Here is a 19,676-nt window from a genome sequence, read left to right as displayed (position 1 = left end):
TATAATGGATTAGAATTTTCCTGAGAGGGTCCATCTTCTTGATTGAAATGAAAAACTTTGAAGGATACATGCCAGGAATGTGCATCATTATGTGTATTTCTGCTTATGCAATATGGGAACTCTTGAAGATATTTGCAGTTTGGGGCCTCTTCTCCCAGGCAAGGACAAGAGAACACAGCTTCAAGCTGCACCAGGGGAGGTTCAGGTTGGACATCAGGAAGAATTTCTTCATGGCAAGAATTGTTAAACATGAGAATGGACTGCCTAGGTTGGTGCAGTCTTTACAGACCATTACAAGGTGTTCTTGCATGAGCCCTGCTTGGTTCTTGGTACTTTATCTCTCTTGAGCTGCTACATTCTCTTACGCTGTGTAATGTCAGTCCCTGAAGAACACAGGGTAATTTTGTGAGTAGAAGAATAATATTACAAATCTCTAAAGAGGTGTCCAAAATTATCAGGATGTTTTACCCATGCCTTTTATGATTGCTCAAGTCACAGAAAAGCAGATACTTAAGAATAAAAGTGTGGACAACCTTAATGGCTGTTGCTCAAGAGGATTGCATTTCATTTTCCCAGTAGCACTGCTGTGTCCTAAATAATTTCACAGCTTCTTCACCAAAGCCTCACCAGAGCAGAAGGGCACTTGAACTTCGCCAAGTCCTGCCGAAAGGAAAGAATATCATCTTTGTGCAGGAATTTCAGGATAAGTACTGGAGGAAAAATACAGCTGTTTCCTAGCTGTTGTCAAAAATGAGACAGCAGTTTAGTCAGAAGCTTCTATGAGGAGAAGATAAGAAAGGGATTTATTTTTTTGTTTAATTTAATTTTCTGCTACTCTGCCTTGGGTTCTATCACTGTATTACATGCCGTTTTGTAAACTGGTGTGAAGCTTCTGCAGCTGTAAGGTGTTTGAGCATGTTCTTTTTCAATGGTTTGCTTTCCTGAAATTCAGATGATGTTTTGAAGATTTTATTTCCAGAAGAGTATCTTCTTGCCAAAATTAAATAAATTATTCTTGTTAGTTTCATCATTGTAGAGGGGAAAAAAAATCTATGACCTTTTACTTTTTCTGCTTTCCTGTTTGGCTATGCTACAAGCAAAATCCAAAGAATCCAAGATCATCTTCTGAGAATTAAAAAGAAAAAGGTTCTGTTTTTAATATAAATTTCATAATTGGAACACTTTCCTTGAAATTGCTGAGAGTAGAGATTTAAGTTTCTTTTAAAACTAAGATGCTATGAACCTGCTAAGATAGGTATGCATATATATTGTCATAGACTCATAGGTGCCTTTAGGTTGGAAAAGACCTTTAAGATCATCAAGTCCAACAATTAACCCAGCACTACCAAGGCCACCACTTAACCATGTCCCTCGGTGCCACATCTTCACATCTAAATTCAACCAGGGATGGTGGCTCCAGCACTTCCCTGGGCAGCCTGTTCCAATACTTGATAAATGTTTTTGTGAAGAAATTTTTCCTAATGTCCAATCTGTCTGCTCCTCACCAGACTTGTGCTCCAGACCCTTTCCCAGCTCTGTTCTCTTCTCTGGACACACTCCAGGCTCTCAATGTCCTTCTTGCAGTGAGAGGCCCCAAAACTGAGCACAGGATTGAGGTGTGGTCTCACCAGTGCTGAGTACAGGGAGCTGATCACGGATACAAGCCAGGTGCCATGGCTTCCTGGGCATGCCTGAGCACACCTGAGCTCATGTTCAGTTGCTGTTGATTAGCATCCCCAGGGCCTTTTCTGCCAAGAATCTTTCCAGCCACTTTTCCCCAGTCCTGTTGAACCTCATGCAGTTGTCCTCAGCCCATGGATGCAGCCTTTCCAGCTCCTTCTGCAGGGCCTTCCTGCCCTCCAGATCAACACTCCTGCCCAACTTGGTGTCCTCTGGAAACTGACCGAGGGTGTGTTTGATCCTCTCATCCAGACCATTGATAAAGATATTAAACATCAACAACCTTTCCTTCATCCACTGTGTTGGTCAAGCAGAACTGCCTTTCATAAATCCTTATTGGCTGGGCCTGATCCCCCGGCTGTCCTGCCACATCGTGGCACTCACTACTGAAAACCTCACATTTTAGTCCTTTACTGGATAAATTTTTTCTATCTCTAAGTATATTCTAAATACTTCTAAGGTAATGTGGACTGTGCCTTTTCAAAGAAATGAGAACATGGAACCAAACTTTGTGCTTTCTTCTTTCTGCTTCCTTCTTTGTGCTTCCTTGACTCACGTGTTGTTCAGACTATGTACATTATGTTTCTTTCAAATATCTTGGAGTGGTAGACAGATGGATGGATAGATTACTGTGCTTGCTGATACAAATGTGTTTTTAAAGGATCATAGACAACATTTCTGGTCATTATTGCAATACCATTTCACATTAGTATGTTATCTATACCTGATTCTATTTTATGCAGAGGCAAAAAATTAATATGTACAACTCAGAAAAGCAGTCCTAAATTTGTTTCTTTTTGTATATGAGAATATATTGATTGCCTCAAATTAAAGAGATACTTGTAGTCTGTTTAAAAGTATAATTTATATTGGTCAGCTACTGTGATGATAGAGGTTCTGTTGAGCATTTCCAGATAAAGGAGAGCTTAGGTCAATTAATTTCCATTATTACAGGTATCAAGATTCAGTCTCCTCAGGCCTTTCCTCTTCTTTCTCTATATACTTTAGATGGTTATAACTAATTGATGGTTGACCTTCTTTCTTGACAAACCAGAAAATCATGAACTACCTATATTTAAATGTACAACAATGGGATAAATAATCTCTTATTAAATGGATGATCTGTAACAATCAGTCTTAAAAACTATTTCTTTGATTATTGGGAAAAGGAAGTGGTTGAGTTCTATATAGCAATGAAATAAAATTTATGGGTATTCCCAGAAGTTTGATAGTGGCATGTAAATACAGGTGCAGATATCATCAGGTACTCTAAATGACATGGATATCAGAGCCATGGTCCCCTGGTCTGCCAAAGGCGAATATAAATCTGAGATTTCTGAGTCTTGATCTATTTTGCTTCTTTTGTTGATTATTTCTCTTTTTTTATTAGTTTTATGTATGAAATCTGACTCACAATATAAGCCCAAAAATTATGAATTTAAAAGGTGTGGGTAGGATTCTTCTACATTATCATGCTATAATATCATTTAATATTTGTGGTCCAGGAATGTAATACCTTATCACTTAGTTTAATCACATGAGTATTAGTAATTCATTTCCTAAAAAAAAATAATGCCCTCCTTGCATGGAGTCTTGAAATGGTTGTATATAATCAAAGAGCAGTAATGTATCTTTAGGAAACCAAATCATCCTGGAAAATAAATACTAAATGACAGAGCATTGCATGAATGATAACTATATAATGCTGTCTTTAACAGTCTAAGGAAATAGCAAGTGACTTGATGAGATCAGGACAGCAGTTTAAGGGCCCAGGGTTCTAGGAAGTGACTTTGTTTTTGTGGATTTCTGCCTGAATTCAGGTTTGGCTGAACGAATGTAGAAATAAGCACTCAGATGCTGCACTGCAACTACTCTGTTTCAGGGACTCAAGAACAGATCTTTGCTAACTTTAAGTGGTCAGTAAATTATTTCCAATAATTCCATCTTCCACTGCTTCCATAAGTAGTGGAGGAGAAATTTGTAGTGGTTTGATAGTTTTTACTTGCTTAGGTAAGCCATTGATCACTGACCAGTGCTACATAACTTTTTGTCAAATACCAAAGTAAAGCAGACTTTAACAACCTTGTGGTGGTGGGGAAGAGGATTTCTTCTACTGTGCTATAAACTTTTTTTTGGGGGGGGAGGTTTCAGTTGCACTTGCATGCCGGTTTTGCTCTAGAGTATCTTAATAAAGTGATTGATGTTGAGGATATGATAATGTAAAGTTATTTCTTAGTAGAGACTTTTGGACTGTTTCTATCATGTTGGGCTGTCCAAATAATGCAGGAAGTTATAAAATGAAAATTATTTACTTTATTCAAGCACTGATGTGTATCAGTCTTGCTGGTCTTGTCTTACCACAACAAACTTTCTTCAAAAATGGACCATATTCTGCAACAAATGCATTACTTGGTATGTGTAGAAAGAAAGGGCTATAATGATTTAAATATGATTTTTAGCCTGTAAGGATACCTAATGCATGTAGAATAGAATGGAATTTTCTTTCACTTTTTTTTTTTAATACTTCAGAGTGCATTAGAATAATGAGCTAGTTACTGGTAATGGAATGAGAATAAACAAGGCCATTTTTATGGTATGGCAAATTAGACATCAATTATGTGGCCAAGCAGCACTGAAGGATGTAGCAGACTGGGAATTAAGCTGTAGTGTTAATTGATTATGAAATCATTTGATAGCCTTTGGTTTTATTGAAATTATTCTGAGAGTGCATCGTAAACTCAAAATCCATTATAGGAGAGGCACCACATTTTGTACTGAGGGCAATCTCAGTAGTGGGCCAAGTTCTGACAACAGTGAAAAACTTACTTTGATTTTTGCAGCTATTTTGCCAAAAATGATTAGGGAATTGTGCATCTTTCTGGCCATAATTATGAGTACAATTTGGATCTGCATCCTTTAGTTTTACAACATGAATAACATTTGTTTCTGCTGTTGGTGTATCTAGTTAAATGGCATGTGCTCTTCATCTTTTATGTATATATAATTTGCTTTCTTAAATTAGAGGTAAGTGTGCCGAGTACTTCTACTTGAAGAGGCAAGATGATACAGCCATTAGCTGATTAATACTGCCTAGCCTCTGTGCAAGGTGACAATTCCCAGATCCTTTTGAATTTGAAGAACATTGCACTTTTAGGGCTATTTTTATTCCCCTTCCCAAGGTTTTTGCCCTTGGGTTGCATGGGAGAGCACCAGATATCAAGGTGGACCTCTGGCATCCTACTGAGGCTCCGGGTGTTTTACTGGCTGTTCTTAGGCCAGATGTAGTGCCTGCTTTTCGAGGCTGCCCACTCCTTTTTTTGTACTCTGTTTTGGAAGGTCTTGCTTTGTTTTCTTCTCCAGTTCAGCCTCCTAAGACAGCTGCACCTTTTTTTGTTTCGAATTTAGAGTGATTGCCATAAATTCATAACACTTAAGTTCTGAGTGGTTTATAGCCTTCTAAGAGCTCTCTCTCTTGCTGCTCTTAATGCAGGAGTCCCTGCCTTTTGCTCATGGAAGGTCTGGCGAGTTTGACAGCCAAACTCATTTTGAGTGCCTCACCTCTGCCTTCCACACTTCTCTTTTGTCTCCTTTCCACTTTCTTCTCCTAAGGGCAGGGGCCTAGGGCTGTGGAGAAGTCAGAATATAATGATAAAAGGAAGATGAAATGGCAAAAAACCAGTAGTCTGCAGTGCTAAAGCATAAAGAGGCAGACCATAAATCTGCAGCACAGGCTGGGGAAGACGGAGGTGAGTTATGTGGCCATTCAGGATAGCTGCACAGTTGTGCTCTATGCAGTCAGAGTTTTGCTCTCTCAGGTGAGTTTTGACATTCAGTTTTACTTCTTTCTGAGAACAAATATTGTCCTAGACACCAGGGGTAATGTTCATTTTGCTGGAATGTATCAAGAGGTTTCAAGTTCTGCTCAGGCAGCTTCTGGAGGTTGGCAAAAGAGATCTCCTTCTATTAACTACCTTGAATAAAAGAAAGAAAGGAAAGCAAAAAAAAAAATAAAAAAAGAGAAACTTTTGACCCCTATAATTCTGCTGAATAATGTTGCCTCTTCTTATGCACTTGTACTGAGCAATAACACTTCTGGGTGTATGGGATGAGGTAGAAGGCAATTGAGGCAGTCTGACTTTATTTGGTCACTAGTTCATACAAACACTCTTCTAGTGCCACTTATACATAGGTACCATACATATCTTTAATGGTATTTAATTGAGATTAAAAAAGCTGTTGGAGTGGATGTTGTGAATGCATATTAGGAATATTACTTAAAACTGTAAGCCTTGATATGATAAACCATAACAAATCTGAAGGACTCATAATGGCTTATCATGTCAATAAAATGCACTTAAAAATCCCCAAGTGATTAGAAGGAGCCATTTCAGTCTATTATATCAATTGTTATATGCTGAGAGCATGAGAGATTTATTTTTCTTTTCCATCCTCTGTTTAAAGAAAAAAAAGAAAGGAGGAAATTAAATCATAATAAGCTATGTTCAAATAGAATCAAGGTACTAAAATAAACCCACAGAAGGCGATTTACAAATTATGGAAGGCAGAGAAAATTCTTTCCAATAAGAAAATACTCTCATGTTACACTTGTTCTCATTTTTAAACACCACAGGATGGCTGATGGGCAGAGTGTGCCCTTACACCAAAGATGTTCCTGTTGAACTGCCAATAAGTGTGAATTAAACATATTGTCACAAGAAATCAGAATAATTCTGGCACTTATACCAAGTGATGACCTTCAGCACTTGCATGCAGGGAAAATTGAATTGACTTTACTACCCTATGTGGTAGTAAATGCTCAGCAACCATTGTAGCAGAAGAGGGTGGTGATATTTTTTCCTAACCTCATACTTTTCCTGACTGATTTTTCCAGGCATCTTCTTTAGGGGGTGGGCAAAGGTTAAGGACATAACTCCCAAGCTCTTGAGGGCAACAGGGGACCTGATGTTTGTTCTTACCACTGTGACACCTTCATCTGGGGCAGTGGTTCTGCAGCAGATGTTTGGGGGGTAGTTTTCTGTCCTAGAGGAGGTAGTTCAGACTGTGTTTTCCCTGTGTGTTCCTCTGCCTCTTGTCCCTTTGGTCTTGTTACCTGGACTGGCCTGTGAGCCTCACCTAGATCCAGCAGGCTTCAGGAGATGGCAAGAGGATCTGCCCTAACAAATGGTCTCTGTTGAGAGGGATAGGCTGATTTTGGAGGTGGTTACTATGCTGGTCGAGTGTGCATTTTAACCAGGGGAAAGCCTTGTTTGTTAATTTACACAGCTGAGTAGGAAACCTTGGAATTGTTTTCTGCTAATAAACGAAGATCCCTTAAATTGCTTGTTTGCGGGCTCTGAACAGGATTACACAGCCGTTCTGTAGCATGACAAACAGACCTGAGCTGGCTCTCTGGGGCCAGCTTTGCAGATGGGTCTGGGACAGGCTTAAAACAGCCCCTGGGGGCAGATTGCTGGTGAAATTGGTGTCACGGCTCCCCAGGCTGGCGCAGCAGTCGGAGGGAGAGGCAGGGCTGCTCAGTGGCTTGGTGTCCTGCTCTCAGCAGACAAGCTTAACCTCTGCGGCGAGCACGTTTCAGCTGTTTAATGTCTGAATAGATGGACAGCATTCTGGGAAAGTGAATTTTTCTCTCCCAACAGTATCCCTGCTATCTCACTTGCAGATATTACATCTTACATTTAATGCAATCCTTCCAAACTGTCCAGCTTCGTATTCTCAAAGCCTGAGCTTTGCCTCTTCCTGCCCGTACAGAATTAACCTGTTCAGTCCTGCACCCTACTCAAGTACTCAGGGTGCCCCTGGAACAAGGATGTGTGGGATTTCAGATTTTGGGGGATCCTTCAGCAATGCAGCTGACAGATAGGCAGGAGAAAGAAAATAAACAGGTTCAGGAGATGGGGAGAAATGAGCTGGTGGAAGCCAGGGGAGGGAAGCAGCGGCAAGTAAACACAGCTGAACAAGAGGAAAAAGATGTTTATGTATGCTTGTTTAAGGTTTGCAGTGGGGATAACTGCAAGTCTGTCAGAACAGCTTCTCCCCTCACAGTGCTGTGAACCCTTCGCCCATTTACATGCTGTTATATGTGAGTAAGAAATTTGGCATTATGCAATTTTCCTTTTGACCGAAATGCATCCAGTGAGGCTTGGCAGAGATAAATGTAAATGGTTCACGAGAGCCCCAGTTTGAGGCTCAGCTGAAATAACAAGGCAGAGCAGGCACATTCCCACCTGTACGTGCACACGTGTGCATGTACGTGTGTGCAAGGCTGGCTTCTGCCCAAGAGAGGAGGCTGCTCACTGAATGGCCACTTGGCAGGGACAGCAGCAATTTAAGAGCGACTTAAAAACATACATTGGATTAAAAAAGGAGATGGCAGCCTAAGAAACACCCAGAGATTACATATCTCAAATTATCAAAGCTGAGAATGTGGAAACGCAGCCTCTGCGTTGTTAGTCTGCATCAGGCTGCACATTCTGAAGCAATATTCCAAGATTCATTTTTCATTTTCTGATATCTCGTTGGGGAGAGACACATGTAGTTGAACAAAGTGATCAATAAAAAAACAAATAAGGAAAAATGCTAAGAATATTCAAAATTAGATTTTATTGGGCAGAGACTTCTGAACAGGACATTTTTCACTCTGTTCTGTTATTTTTTAAATATTTGACAGTCTTATGTTTCAGGCAGACAGAAGATAAAATAATGTTTTAAAACTCAAAAATATACTAAGATGCCAGAGAAACTAAGTTGAGAAACTAGGCTGGGAACAAAAGGAAACCAGCAAAATAAACTTGAATAATTAAAATAAATAAAAATTACCATAAATAAAAGTACTGTTTGCAGTTTTACAGTTTTAAAATCTGATAGTATCTCTAGGTTTTAATATGTTGAACTAAAAATGCTAAAGAAATTATGAACATTTATGAACATATGAAAATGTTATGAAATTATGAACCATTATAAAAATGGCTAAATTGCATCTGTCCAAATCATCATAGCAAATTCTTTGGGAATGTAGGGAAATACATTTATAATATTTTATATTTTTTAAATACCTTGTCTTTGCACACCCTAGGAACTTCAAAAGAGCATTATGAGGGAGAGAAAAATGAGAGGAGTATGTTTACAAATATTTGTAAGGCAATAAAAAATAGCTGAGATGAAAGGCTTAAATACATCGTCTACATTCATCATGTGCGTCTGCATGTGTAGATGTTGTACGGTTTATGTAGCATGTAGTCCTGTCTTATTCTAGTTGAAGAAATATACATGGCTCAGTGTGACTTAGGCAAATAAAACTGTTTTTTGAGAGATTATTTGTGTTATTTACTGAAGAGCAATACTTACACAATGGTGTAGTATCAGTAAATTAGCATTTGCTTTGTTTTGGTTTATGCTTTGGGCTAAAAACAGGTGAAGCCAGGATAAGTTTGTTTGTGAAAGCTTGGTGAATACTAATGAGAAGAAAAATCATCCCAGTCAAACTGAATAAATTCTGTGGATAGTATGAAGGATTTTCAGTGATCCATATTGTCCTTGGACTTGGCTGTTGCATTGTACTTTAAATGGAATTGATTGTGTGGTTGTAATGAAAGTAACGGATTGATTTCTATACAGAGTTACACAGAGTAAATAGAAAAATGTTCTTGTCTTGACCTGCATTCATAAACTAAAAATCAGTGGCTTTTGACCTAATCCTTAATAAAAAATGCAAAGGGAATATAGGAAATCAGAAGGTTTCTTTAATTCTTAGAAAATCTACTGTTTATCAGTTTTTGCTTGTGTGCTTTCTTGGATTTTAATTCTTTTTATTCAGGAATTTAGTAACTGTAATCTATTTTCTCATCAAGGAAATTGTACTTTTTGCAGTTCACGTACTTTTGGAAAATATATTTGACTGTTTCTTTTCTTATTATTCCTTTTGCTGGAGCTACATGGTATTTTCCTTTATTTAGGTAGAATATTTATGATTTTTAGTACATTCTCTGTTGAGCAGTTTTGTAAGTGTGACCCATACATTTTTAGCTTGCTACTACATGCACTATAATAGATTATTTCTAAAAGATAGCTCTTTCTAAACTGAATATGCAGATTAACATCTTTATGTTGTAATAAAAGGAGGAAAGCTGTTGATGGAAATAAGGCGTAACATTCTTTCTAGTTGAATAAACCTAACAAATGTTTATATTATTACAATGATTATCTCAGTAAAAAGCCATAGAGATATTTATAAGCAGCATCTATTACTCTTTGGTTTGTTTTTGGTTTTTGTTTTTTTTTCTTTTTTGCATGTGTGACATTGTGGTTCGGGCCCCAGTAAAATGCACAATCCAGCTGGTAAATTCTCTCATTGAGCTGTAAACCAGGACTACAATAAGCAAGATCCAACTTACTGCATTCATCAGTTTCTCGGTGAATTTTGTGACTTTATTTTTGGTGCTGAGAGTTTAATTTCTCGCTGAAGTAGAGCAGCGCATTGTGGCGCCACACAAACAAGAAGAGCAAAACAATAGAAACCCCAACGCACCGACGGCCACCGCTACCCCATTGTAGCTTCCAAAGGCACTCTATTCTTCCCAGCCCACTTGATATCCTGCAGGTTGTGGCAGTACAATTCACAGGAAAAGCTTAGACATTGAGCTTGCACGCTTCTTGACTCCATTTTAAACCCTTTGTTCACACCGGGGTGGCATTTTTTCACACCACATGTGGCAGCTTTGACTCCTATCCAGCTTGTCGTATAGAATCAAAGTCTGTGATTTCCTACATTCCCAGTGTTGTCTCCTGAGTTGCTGTATTTTTTGTTGCTCCCAAAATATTACAAATCTTAATTTCAGATGTAGGTTTTTAAAGCTTTATAGACTATGGGATGAGCAAACTGTACCTGCACACTTAGATTTGCTTAAAATCAAAGCAGTTTGTAGGGGAGGGGAAGAGCTCTATTCCCCTCCCTCTTCTCTTTAAAAAAAATTTCAACACTGGCAATTAAAAACTATGTGGTGAATTTGGCATATATTCATTCCTCCTGATGTATGTTTTGCAGAAAATAATTAAAATAATGTGTAATACTATATATTTTTTTATATTTTTTGGATTTGGAAATTATACGAGTGCTTGTAGTTTGTTTCAGTATTAAAACATTATTCATCCTAAGAGATTCTTTTGTTGCACACAGGCGTCATCTGTTGTGCTCTCTTTTCCCTACTTTTCCAAAGACAACCTTCATCTGCAATTTTGCTGAAAGTTTTATGTGCCATGTCAATAATAAATTATACTTCAAACTAATTTTGAAGAGAACAAAACAAGTCTACCAATATGAATGCCCCTAAAAGATATATTTTTTGAAAGTTTATTGATAGATGATAGATTGCTTAAATTAATGTCATTCAGTGTAGCTAAAATGCCACTTGAATCCTGAAACAAATGCTAAAGTATATGTTTTTTACTAAGAAACTTTATCATGGATTGAAAGTGCAAAGTGACAGGGCAACAGTAACATTTGGATAAAAATTGTCAGAGGAATTAATGTAACTTATACTTCACACTTTTTGATATATTTTTTAAATGATCAATGAAAATTAAATGGATGTATGATTTGAAAGAACATTCTCAGTTCCATGTATATTTACAAATCTGTACGTTCATTGTTTCTGGTTCACTCAGCTGAAGATAATAGAATAATTTCTCCTTGGCACATATGCTAGCCTGTACATTGACATGACACCCTAATAAATATTTTGACTCGAGAGCTGTTGTTTGTTGCTGTTTGTCAGGTGGTTAGAATGGTCTTTTGGCTGCCGCTCCCCTTGCGAACTAAAATATTAAAATGTATGCTTTCAACCTAGCAGCTTTCTTACTGCATTTTATACATTTTCTGACTGCTCATTCTTTCTTTAAAATATAGTACTGCTGTGGGCTTAATGCAAACTGCTTATTCATCAAAATCTATCTATTTTCTTATGGTGTTTATGAAATTCTTACATTGGTTTTAGGTTTGCTTTTAAGAATGACATGAAATTATATTATGCAAGACAATAATTCAGTAACAACCTCTAGAAAGACAAAACAGCATTGTTCTTTTCTGGTTTATAAAATATAATAATTTCATGTGCTTGTTTTTATGCCATTTCCTTGCGTTTGTTTATGGAAAATTAGATGTTAAGTTGTTAAATCATCTTAGCTGGCCTGACATGTAGCAGTATTGAATAACAGAAAACCTGTTCCAATTAATATTTATTTTGTATTTCAGTCCAAAATCTCAAAGATATAAACTAACTCCTAGTAATAATTAATTTTTCAATTAGAAGCACACTTTTATTAGCTCTGATTCTAAGAAGAGTTTGTGTAATTTAAAAAATCCAAATATATGAAAATAAACATTTGACTCAGAGTTGTTTGAGGTTTTTTGTCTGGGATTTTTATAAAAAGATGAACAGTCAAAGAACACATTTAGAATCCATATCTAAAAATTGTTTTATTTTATATACTAAATTACACATAATTTATAGAAATGTTTTTGAGAAGATCAATGAATACTTCAATAAAATTACATTAAAATGGATTTTTTAAAGTTACCTATTACTTAAAAAAGTAATTAATCTAAATTAACATTTCTATAGACAAAATGGGCTGTTTTCTATTTCTTTTCTGCCAAAAAGTTAAGCCTTAGCAGTTTCTGCAGTTTAACTAGCTAAAAGGTCCAGACATTGAGTGCAATTTTAGATCGTACAAAAAGAGTTGTTTTATGAAAACTGAAAGTAGAAAAAGATTAAGCCTTTCAAAATGCAATAAGTAATTTGTGCTAAGCACTTATTTTCAAAAGCATGCTATAAGGAAACAAATATAAAATAGTCATGCAAGCTAACCCATTTACTGTTTAAATATTAAAACAGTGACTCAGAAATACAATGTACACATACTTAGCAGAAAGTTATTTTACTATCACAGTTATCTACATCTAAACTTGACATCACACAGCATTTTTAGAAGACTCAAGTATGAATTTCTCGGAAGCAAGACAAGTTCAATAAGTGTATCAAAATTAGTTTACCTACTTTCACAGCACATAATTACTGAAGAAAAGGCATGATCTTATTTCATTAAAGTGTCATGAAGCAGAAATATAGAATAAGCATTTGTCAATATCCATTCCAGAAAATCCCAACTTTTATTTCTCGGCATTTCTTACTTTTCCCCATGTTTCTTCAGACCCTCTTCACGTTAATATTTCTTCTATTTCCAGAAAAGAGAAAGGGTGTGTGTGTGGGGGGGATGAACCCCAACAACAAAACCCCACAAACAATCAGCAAAAACATAATTGGTTTATATTGCCTTTCAGCTAGTGGCCTGTCCTCATATTATTAGATCATACATACTCCCCTAAAATTCAGCTTGGAGTAATCCTCTGCTACTTAAGGCTGGATGAAAAGAGTACTCATTGTGAATTATGTTTCATCTGTCACAATAACCTTCTTTATTCTTTAGTGCACCTCCCCTTTGCCTGCGGCAATTAGAGAAAATAGGTATGCCTTGAAGTATGAGACAGTGGTATCTCAAAAATATATATACTGATGTCATATACAGACAGCTCTGGGTTAGCAGCACCCTGAAGAATATTTAAGCTCTTTTTGATGCAATCCAAATTTTGTTAGAACAGAGTAGAGGCTGGCATATTGTACGAGTCCCTGCCGATGGCTTTCATTAGATTTTTGGTTCTTTTTACAAGCAGTGATCAGAGATTTTGCCATTCCATTAAAAGAAGAGTAAAAACTTGCTTACCGACTGATATAATTTTCCGTGTTAGCTACAATTCTGTTTGGGTTTTTTTTTTTAATTCGAAGGTATTAGAAAATCTTTTTCTTCACTCCTCCCTGAAATTCCTGGAATTCTGATGAGCTCTTTGGCTGAATATTTCAGCTACACTTTCTCAGTGGTTTAGCATGATTTTAATAATTTCTTGCAGTGGACATTTAACTGTTTCCTCTTTAAAATAAAATAAATATTAAAAAAAAAAGTTGACCAGTGAGTATCAAAAATGTTTTTGCTCTGGTACAGAAGAGCAAAGACCCATCCTTATCAGATGTTAAGTTTCCAAATTATTTTTCTTTCTTTATCAGGTGGAAAAAAAGAATAAAAACTCTTTTAAGGTTCTAGTCACCACTGTCAGAGTTATTTTATCTATTAGAATATCTGTCTTTTATTTAAGACTATCTGCTTTATTATATCTAACAAACAAGCAAAAAAGGCAATTTTTAAATTTTTTTTTTACTTTTTGAATTAATTTCGGAAGTTTTCCAAGTTCACGTTTGTTTTTCTCCTGTGTTAATTTTAAAGACTTATGGCAGCAAACCTCCAGTTGGTATCTTGTTTTGAAACCCCTCACAATTCTGGGCTGTTCATACTGATTCCAAAACAGCCTCCCTTGCACTTTAAGAGGGCTGATGTTCAACTGGAAATTATTAAAAAAGAAAGCACCTTTAAAAAAAAAAAAAGTGCTAAATCAAGCAGGTTAAAACAAAGAGATTCTGCTGTGAGACTGGTCTAACATTAAAACACTGTTATTAAAGTTCCTAAGAAATTACTACACTACAAAAAACCAATAATACTTCTGAATAAAGGAAGAGTTTGGCCCACTGCACAGGTTTGGGCACAAAAGTGCTTGCTAAGCTATCTATTTCACACATGCAACGACAGAAGGTTCGATATTCATTCGATCGATGACTGAAAAGGCACAATGGCAAAATCGGACGGACTTCTTTTCAAATACAGATCTCCGATGTCCCCCTACAGTCTGCAGTCGCACGGCTGGTGGTGTGGCACAGACGGAGCAAGGGTTACATCAAGGCTGTTCTCTGGACCGTGCAAACAGTCTAGACCAATGACCTGCAGCATCGTGCCCTTTGAAGAAGAGGCAAGTTCAGTCACGACGAAGAAAAATCAAGGCGTACCCCTTTTAACAATAGGGAGCAGCTCGTGGCTGCAAAGAGGTAAGCAGGGGTAAGCAAAAAAAGGCATCTGCTTCCATGGTTACAGGCCAAGCATGGGAACCTTGCTTTTGAAGAGGGACAGTTCTCAGGCTCCCTCACAGGCTATGTCATGCATTATAAGCAAAGGCAGGTTGAGCTGAAATCCGCAGAGTTATTTCAGAGTAAAATGATACGCGAGCACATGGCTGTTAGCAAAAAAAAAGTCACATGACTGTTTAGAAGCAGCCTTGCACTGTTTCTGAAGCGAGCCTTTAGTCCGGGGCAGTTTCTTCTTCTTTCTTTTTTTTCATTGTCCTTTTTTTTTCTCTCTCTCGGCTTTTGCAGCAAACTAAGAAAATTGGGAGAAGGTTTATACAAAACAAACATTTGTTTGATACACAAGATTCTGGCTATTCTCCTTCTCTAAACTGAAAAAAGGTCAAGGGTCAATGTTTTTTTCGTGACAGGGCCACAAATCCTTTTGTTAATGTAGCTTTAGCAAATGCCATTTAAAATAAGATTTTGCTTTTCTTTCCAAGTGCATATTATTATTAGTTTGTCAGAGTATGAAAGTAATGCATTTCTGTTTCCACAATAACTTTTTTGTTCCAATATTTTGCTAGTTCTTTTTCTTCATTTTTCGGTTCTACAATGCTAATTTTCAAGATTTGCACTTCTAGAAAAGACAACTAAAAATGCACACAAAATCAACACATAATAGTCCTGCCGTCTTCAGGTGGAAAAGAAAAGAGAATTATCTGCAGGCATAGGTAGTAAAAATGTGATCAGTGACTATAAGCCTGTGGTGTAACCATTAACCTTTGAGAATCGTTATATTTGTACTTTGTTTCTTTTTGCTTTGTCATTCCTTTAGCTGCTACGTGCTACATTTTCTCCTAAAAAATTAAAATGTGCAGTGTATTTGCCTTGGCATAGGTGTGCCTGGTTTTTGAATTGCGTTTATTATTACATCTGTTCTGTGACATTTTAAATGTTTGTGGTTGTTTGTGAATTTTGATGGCTTACTATTTTGTTAGAATTTTACTGTTAAAGTGTTTGCTTTAGTGCCTTCTGTTACATACTATATGATGATTACAAGCTATAGCATTTGTCTTCTTATTATCATATGATATTAATTTTATTCCAACTATTCTTGTTAAAATTGGGGGATGGGGGAACATTGGGAGGGAAATATTTGACAAACTGTGGAACAGAGTTTAAAGTTTCTGAAACACTAATAATTACTCACATCATTTCTATCTGTATTTTCCCCCCTCTCTTTAATAACTGTAGGGACCTGTGGTACTTGGTTGAATTTGTATTGCTGTCCTATAAATGTAATTAATATTTATGAGTGTATCAAGGGCAGTATTTTCTCAGGGTGTATTCTGAACTTTTGTTGATCTTTAGAATGGTTTAACTTCAGACTGAGGACTGTGTATTTGAAAGTAAAGGATGTATGTGAACTAGGTGTAAGTTGTCCTCATATAAAACAGGAGTTATTTTTAAAAAGGTTTTGGCCTACCCTGCACATTTATGGGCCAAAATTGTCCAACCAAAAAACTTTAAAAACTGCATAGGAAAATATAAACATGCATAGGAAAATATAAATATGCAATATAAACAATTAAATATTAACAGTAAAAATTAGGGATGTCATTCTCTTAAAATCTTAAAGCCCATTATCTTAAAATGGTCATGATCTGGATCAACTGGATTAATTCTGGATAATTTACACCCTGCATATGAATTCAGTTTTCAGCTAGACTTTGGCATGATTGTAAGCAGTACCTTTTCTCCAAAATGTCCATTAACTACTCCCATTAGTTTAAGAGAAGAATCTATTTGCTAGTCTTTTTTGTAGGTTGTTGGATGTAATAAAACATTTTGATATTCCTGCTGAATGACAGAGGCATGTTAATTATGGCAAGCATTTTCATATCCTCACTGTGTTTTACAAATTCATACACTGTGGGGAAATGTTATGTCTTCAAGTTTATTTCGTCTATGTGAACTTCTTTCAATTTTTATACCTTGCAATGATAAATTAAAAGATTAAATAATCTGTCATATGTATGGCACAAACAGTACAAAAGGTAGTGGTGTTGTATTTGGTATTCAAACACTGCTTGAAATTATTCTCATGCTAATAAAACATTCAGTTTTAATGTTGGTTTTTGTTTTTAAGGAAAGAGATTTGGTATTAGAAGGATTTTTTTTTTCAAGTGGAAGGCTTTCTTTTTGTCCATTTTAATGTAAATTGATAAGAACATAATTTCTAGAATCACAGTAGTCTGCACAGTTTACCAAGGGGAGGATCTGATCTTAATTATATTCATGCCTATTTTTGGAAAAATTAGTCTTCTCCTATAAGGAGCTGAGGATAGAGCACTGCAATGAAAGATGTGCAAGGCTTAATGTTGAAGGAAAAAGTTGCATCTCCATGAGCAATGAAAACATGGTTGTGAAACCATTAAGTTTTATTGGTGGTGTTGTAGGGTGGTTTTTACCACGTGTTGATGTCTTGCCCCAGAACACAAATGGTCCTGTCCTTCTAGTGTTGTTGACACATCCTGAAAAATCTTTGGGCAGTTGCTTGAGCCATGTGCCAACTTTGCACCTGGTTCATTGAAGCTGAAATTCAGGCTGCCAGTCTGAGGCCTTTTACTTTCCATTTCAGCAAGTGGTGACAAAGAGCCAGAGATTTCTCTTTTCCCTGTTGGGCCATTCATTTAAATGGAGGAATAAATAATCTAAACACCTTATTCCTCTTCTTAAATACCTTAAAGTGCCTCAAGAATTTGTAACCTCCATTGAGCAATTCAGCTTGTCTGAACCAAGATAGAAAACAGAGAAGATGGATTTGTTGGTTGGGGTTTTTTAACACAGAAGATGCCTCCTGGATGTTGGGAAGTTCTGTGGTTTTGTGGTTTACATAGAAAGGATTATCAAGCACAATTTCTTTTATAAACAGTGCAATTCACACCTCTATTATCTTCAGAACAATTTTTTTTTTTTCCTGCACGAGAGAGGTAGACAAAGATTTGTCATGGTTTGCTCTAGGCAAGGTTTGCTGCATCACCAGTTTGTTTTACAGGAGTTTTAGACTGAATTGCTCACTTGAATTAAAAAAAAAAAAAAAAAGTGTCAGCTCTGTCATAGCATGCCAAATGAGGAAAAAGAGACCATGATCTTCTTGCTCAGTGGAGAGAATTCTGCAGTTTGGGATCATCTTTAAGCAATTTGCACTCTGGCTTTAAGCAATTTTGACACTGTAGTTTTTTATGATATGTAACAATGTTGTAAATCATAATTGCCACAACAGTAGTTTATCATGTTGCACATCTTAATAATCTACTGGATTTAAAAAAGCAGCAAAAACTAGATGAAACCCCAGGTTTTAGTCTGGTGATACAAGATGGATTACAGTTGACTGAAATTTAAGGAAAAAGCTCCTTTATAACGCAATGTTTCTAAAAGTGCTGCCAGGTTAATCCCCACCAAAAATCCTTTGATCTTATTCTCCAGATAATCCTTTTCCACATTACCTCAATGACACAGAATATTCAAACCTGGCTGTGGACTTGCTAAGAGCAAGGACTTGGAGAACACTGTGGAGCAAAGAATCATCAAAGCTTAAAAATGTGGTGTTTGAATTTTGGTAGCACATGAAAGCCTCTAGATTTTCCTCCTTAAAACCAAGGGCCCTGATAGATCAGTGAAGTCAGCAAAAATTATTTGCTTTTGGTACTGTACATGGGTTTGCTTTGTTATGAACTTGGGAATGACTGACTGCATCCACTTTGATTTAAGACAGAAAACAAATTAAGTCTCTCTGTCTCTTGAGTACTCTTCTTGGTCTGTAATCCCCACCATAAAAAGCCTTAGAAAGTCGGTTTAAGTTGTGCCTTCCAAATGCATTGAATATAAATAACAGGTGCAAGAAGAACTCTCAAATTATCGGAAAGTCACATTTTCTCACTCAGTGTCATAGTTCTCTGATGTTTTGAAATAGAATTTCGTCTGACTCCAGAAGCATCTCAAGTGTATGAGGTTCTTTTCAGGGCTGTCATTTTCTGAGCCTCTGTTATTGATAAGTAGAAGTCCTTTTAATGCTTACATGCTGTTCACAGAAAGGGAATCTTTAACATTACAGAAATAATGTTAGTCCAAAATAACCTGGTATTTGTCATAGATTTTTAACAGAGACATGCAGAATAACAGCAATAACAGCTTTGTTCTTGTGTAGAATCTGGCTAAGTTAAGATCAGAATCACAGGAGATACAATCTCAGGGCAAAAATATTTATTGCAAAGAGCTGGCCCTGCCAAACAGCCATAGCTCATGGAATAGTTTTGGTTGGAGGGGACAAGATCACAAATTTATAGATTATTCTGGGCTGGATAGGACCCACAAGGATCACCAAGCCCACCCCTAAACTGAATGGTCCATACAGGGATGAAACTCACAGCATTAACACCATGCCCTGACCAACTGATCTCATCTTAGCATCATGATGATCTTGTTCCAACCTCCCTGTCACTAGCAGGGACACCTTCCACTAGACTGAGTTGCTCAATGTCCCATCCGACCTGCCCTTGGACATTGTCAGGCATGGGGCATCCACAACTTCTGGAAACACATGGCAGTGCCTCACCACCCTCAGAGGGAAGAATTTATTCCTAGTATCTAACCTATATGTGTTCCCTTTTAGCTTAAATTAATCCCCTCTGTCTTATTGCTGCAAGGGCTTGCAAAAAGTCACTTCCAGCTTTCTAAATCTCCTCAAGTATCGAAGGGTCCCAGTAAGGTTTCCCCCAAGCCTTCTCTCCTCCTGGCCTGAACTCTCTCATCTCTTCAGAGGAGAGTTGCTCCAGCCCTCTGATAATTTTTGTGGCCTCCTCTGGCCTCTCTGCAACAAATCCAAGTCTGGGAGCCCCTGAGCAGGACACAAAACTCCAGGTCAGGTCTCATGAGAGTGGAGTAGAGTGCAAGAGGCATCTGCTCTCCATG

At 37.0% G+C, this 19,676-nt stretch overlaps 1 protein-coding gene across 9 annotated transcripts in view; it reads left to right on the top strand.

The window, feature by feature from the left end:
* The window catches only part of LOC135294941 (uncharacterized), a 326,225-nt gene that overhangs the window by 170,093 nt on the left and 136,456 nt on the right, over window positions 1-19,676 (top strand). For 2 of the 9 annotated variants that reach the window (XR_010356922.1, XM_064410887.1), the window contains one exon: window positions 14,467-14,684. The exons of the other annotated variants lie outside the window; for them this stretch is intronic. Coding sequence is in view for 1 of the 2 variants with exons in the window: in XM_064410887.1 (XP_064266957.1) it covers window positions 14,467-14,684 (218 nt within the window). In the remaining variant the exon portion in view is untranslated. The remainder of the gene's footprint in view (window positions 1-14,466; window positions 14,685-19,676) is intronic. 9 annotated transcript variants of the gene reach the window in all.

Source organism: Passer domesticus, chromosome 2 (assembly GCF_036417665.1).
Source record: "Passer domesticus isolate bPasDom1 chromosome 2, bPasDom1.hap1, whole genome shotgun sequence".
Taxonomy (NCBI): domain Eukaryota; kingdom Metazoa; phylum Chordata; class Aves; order Passeriformes; family Passeridae; genus Passer; species Passer domesticus.
Note: the sequence above shows the minus strand (reverse complement) of the source record. Positions and strands in the feature narration are given on the sequence as shown.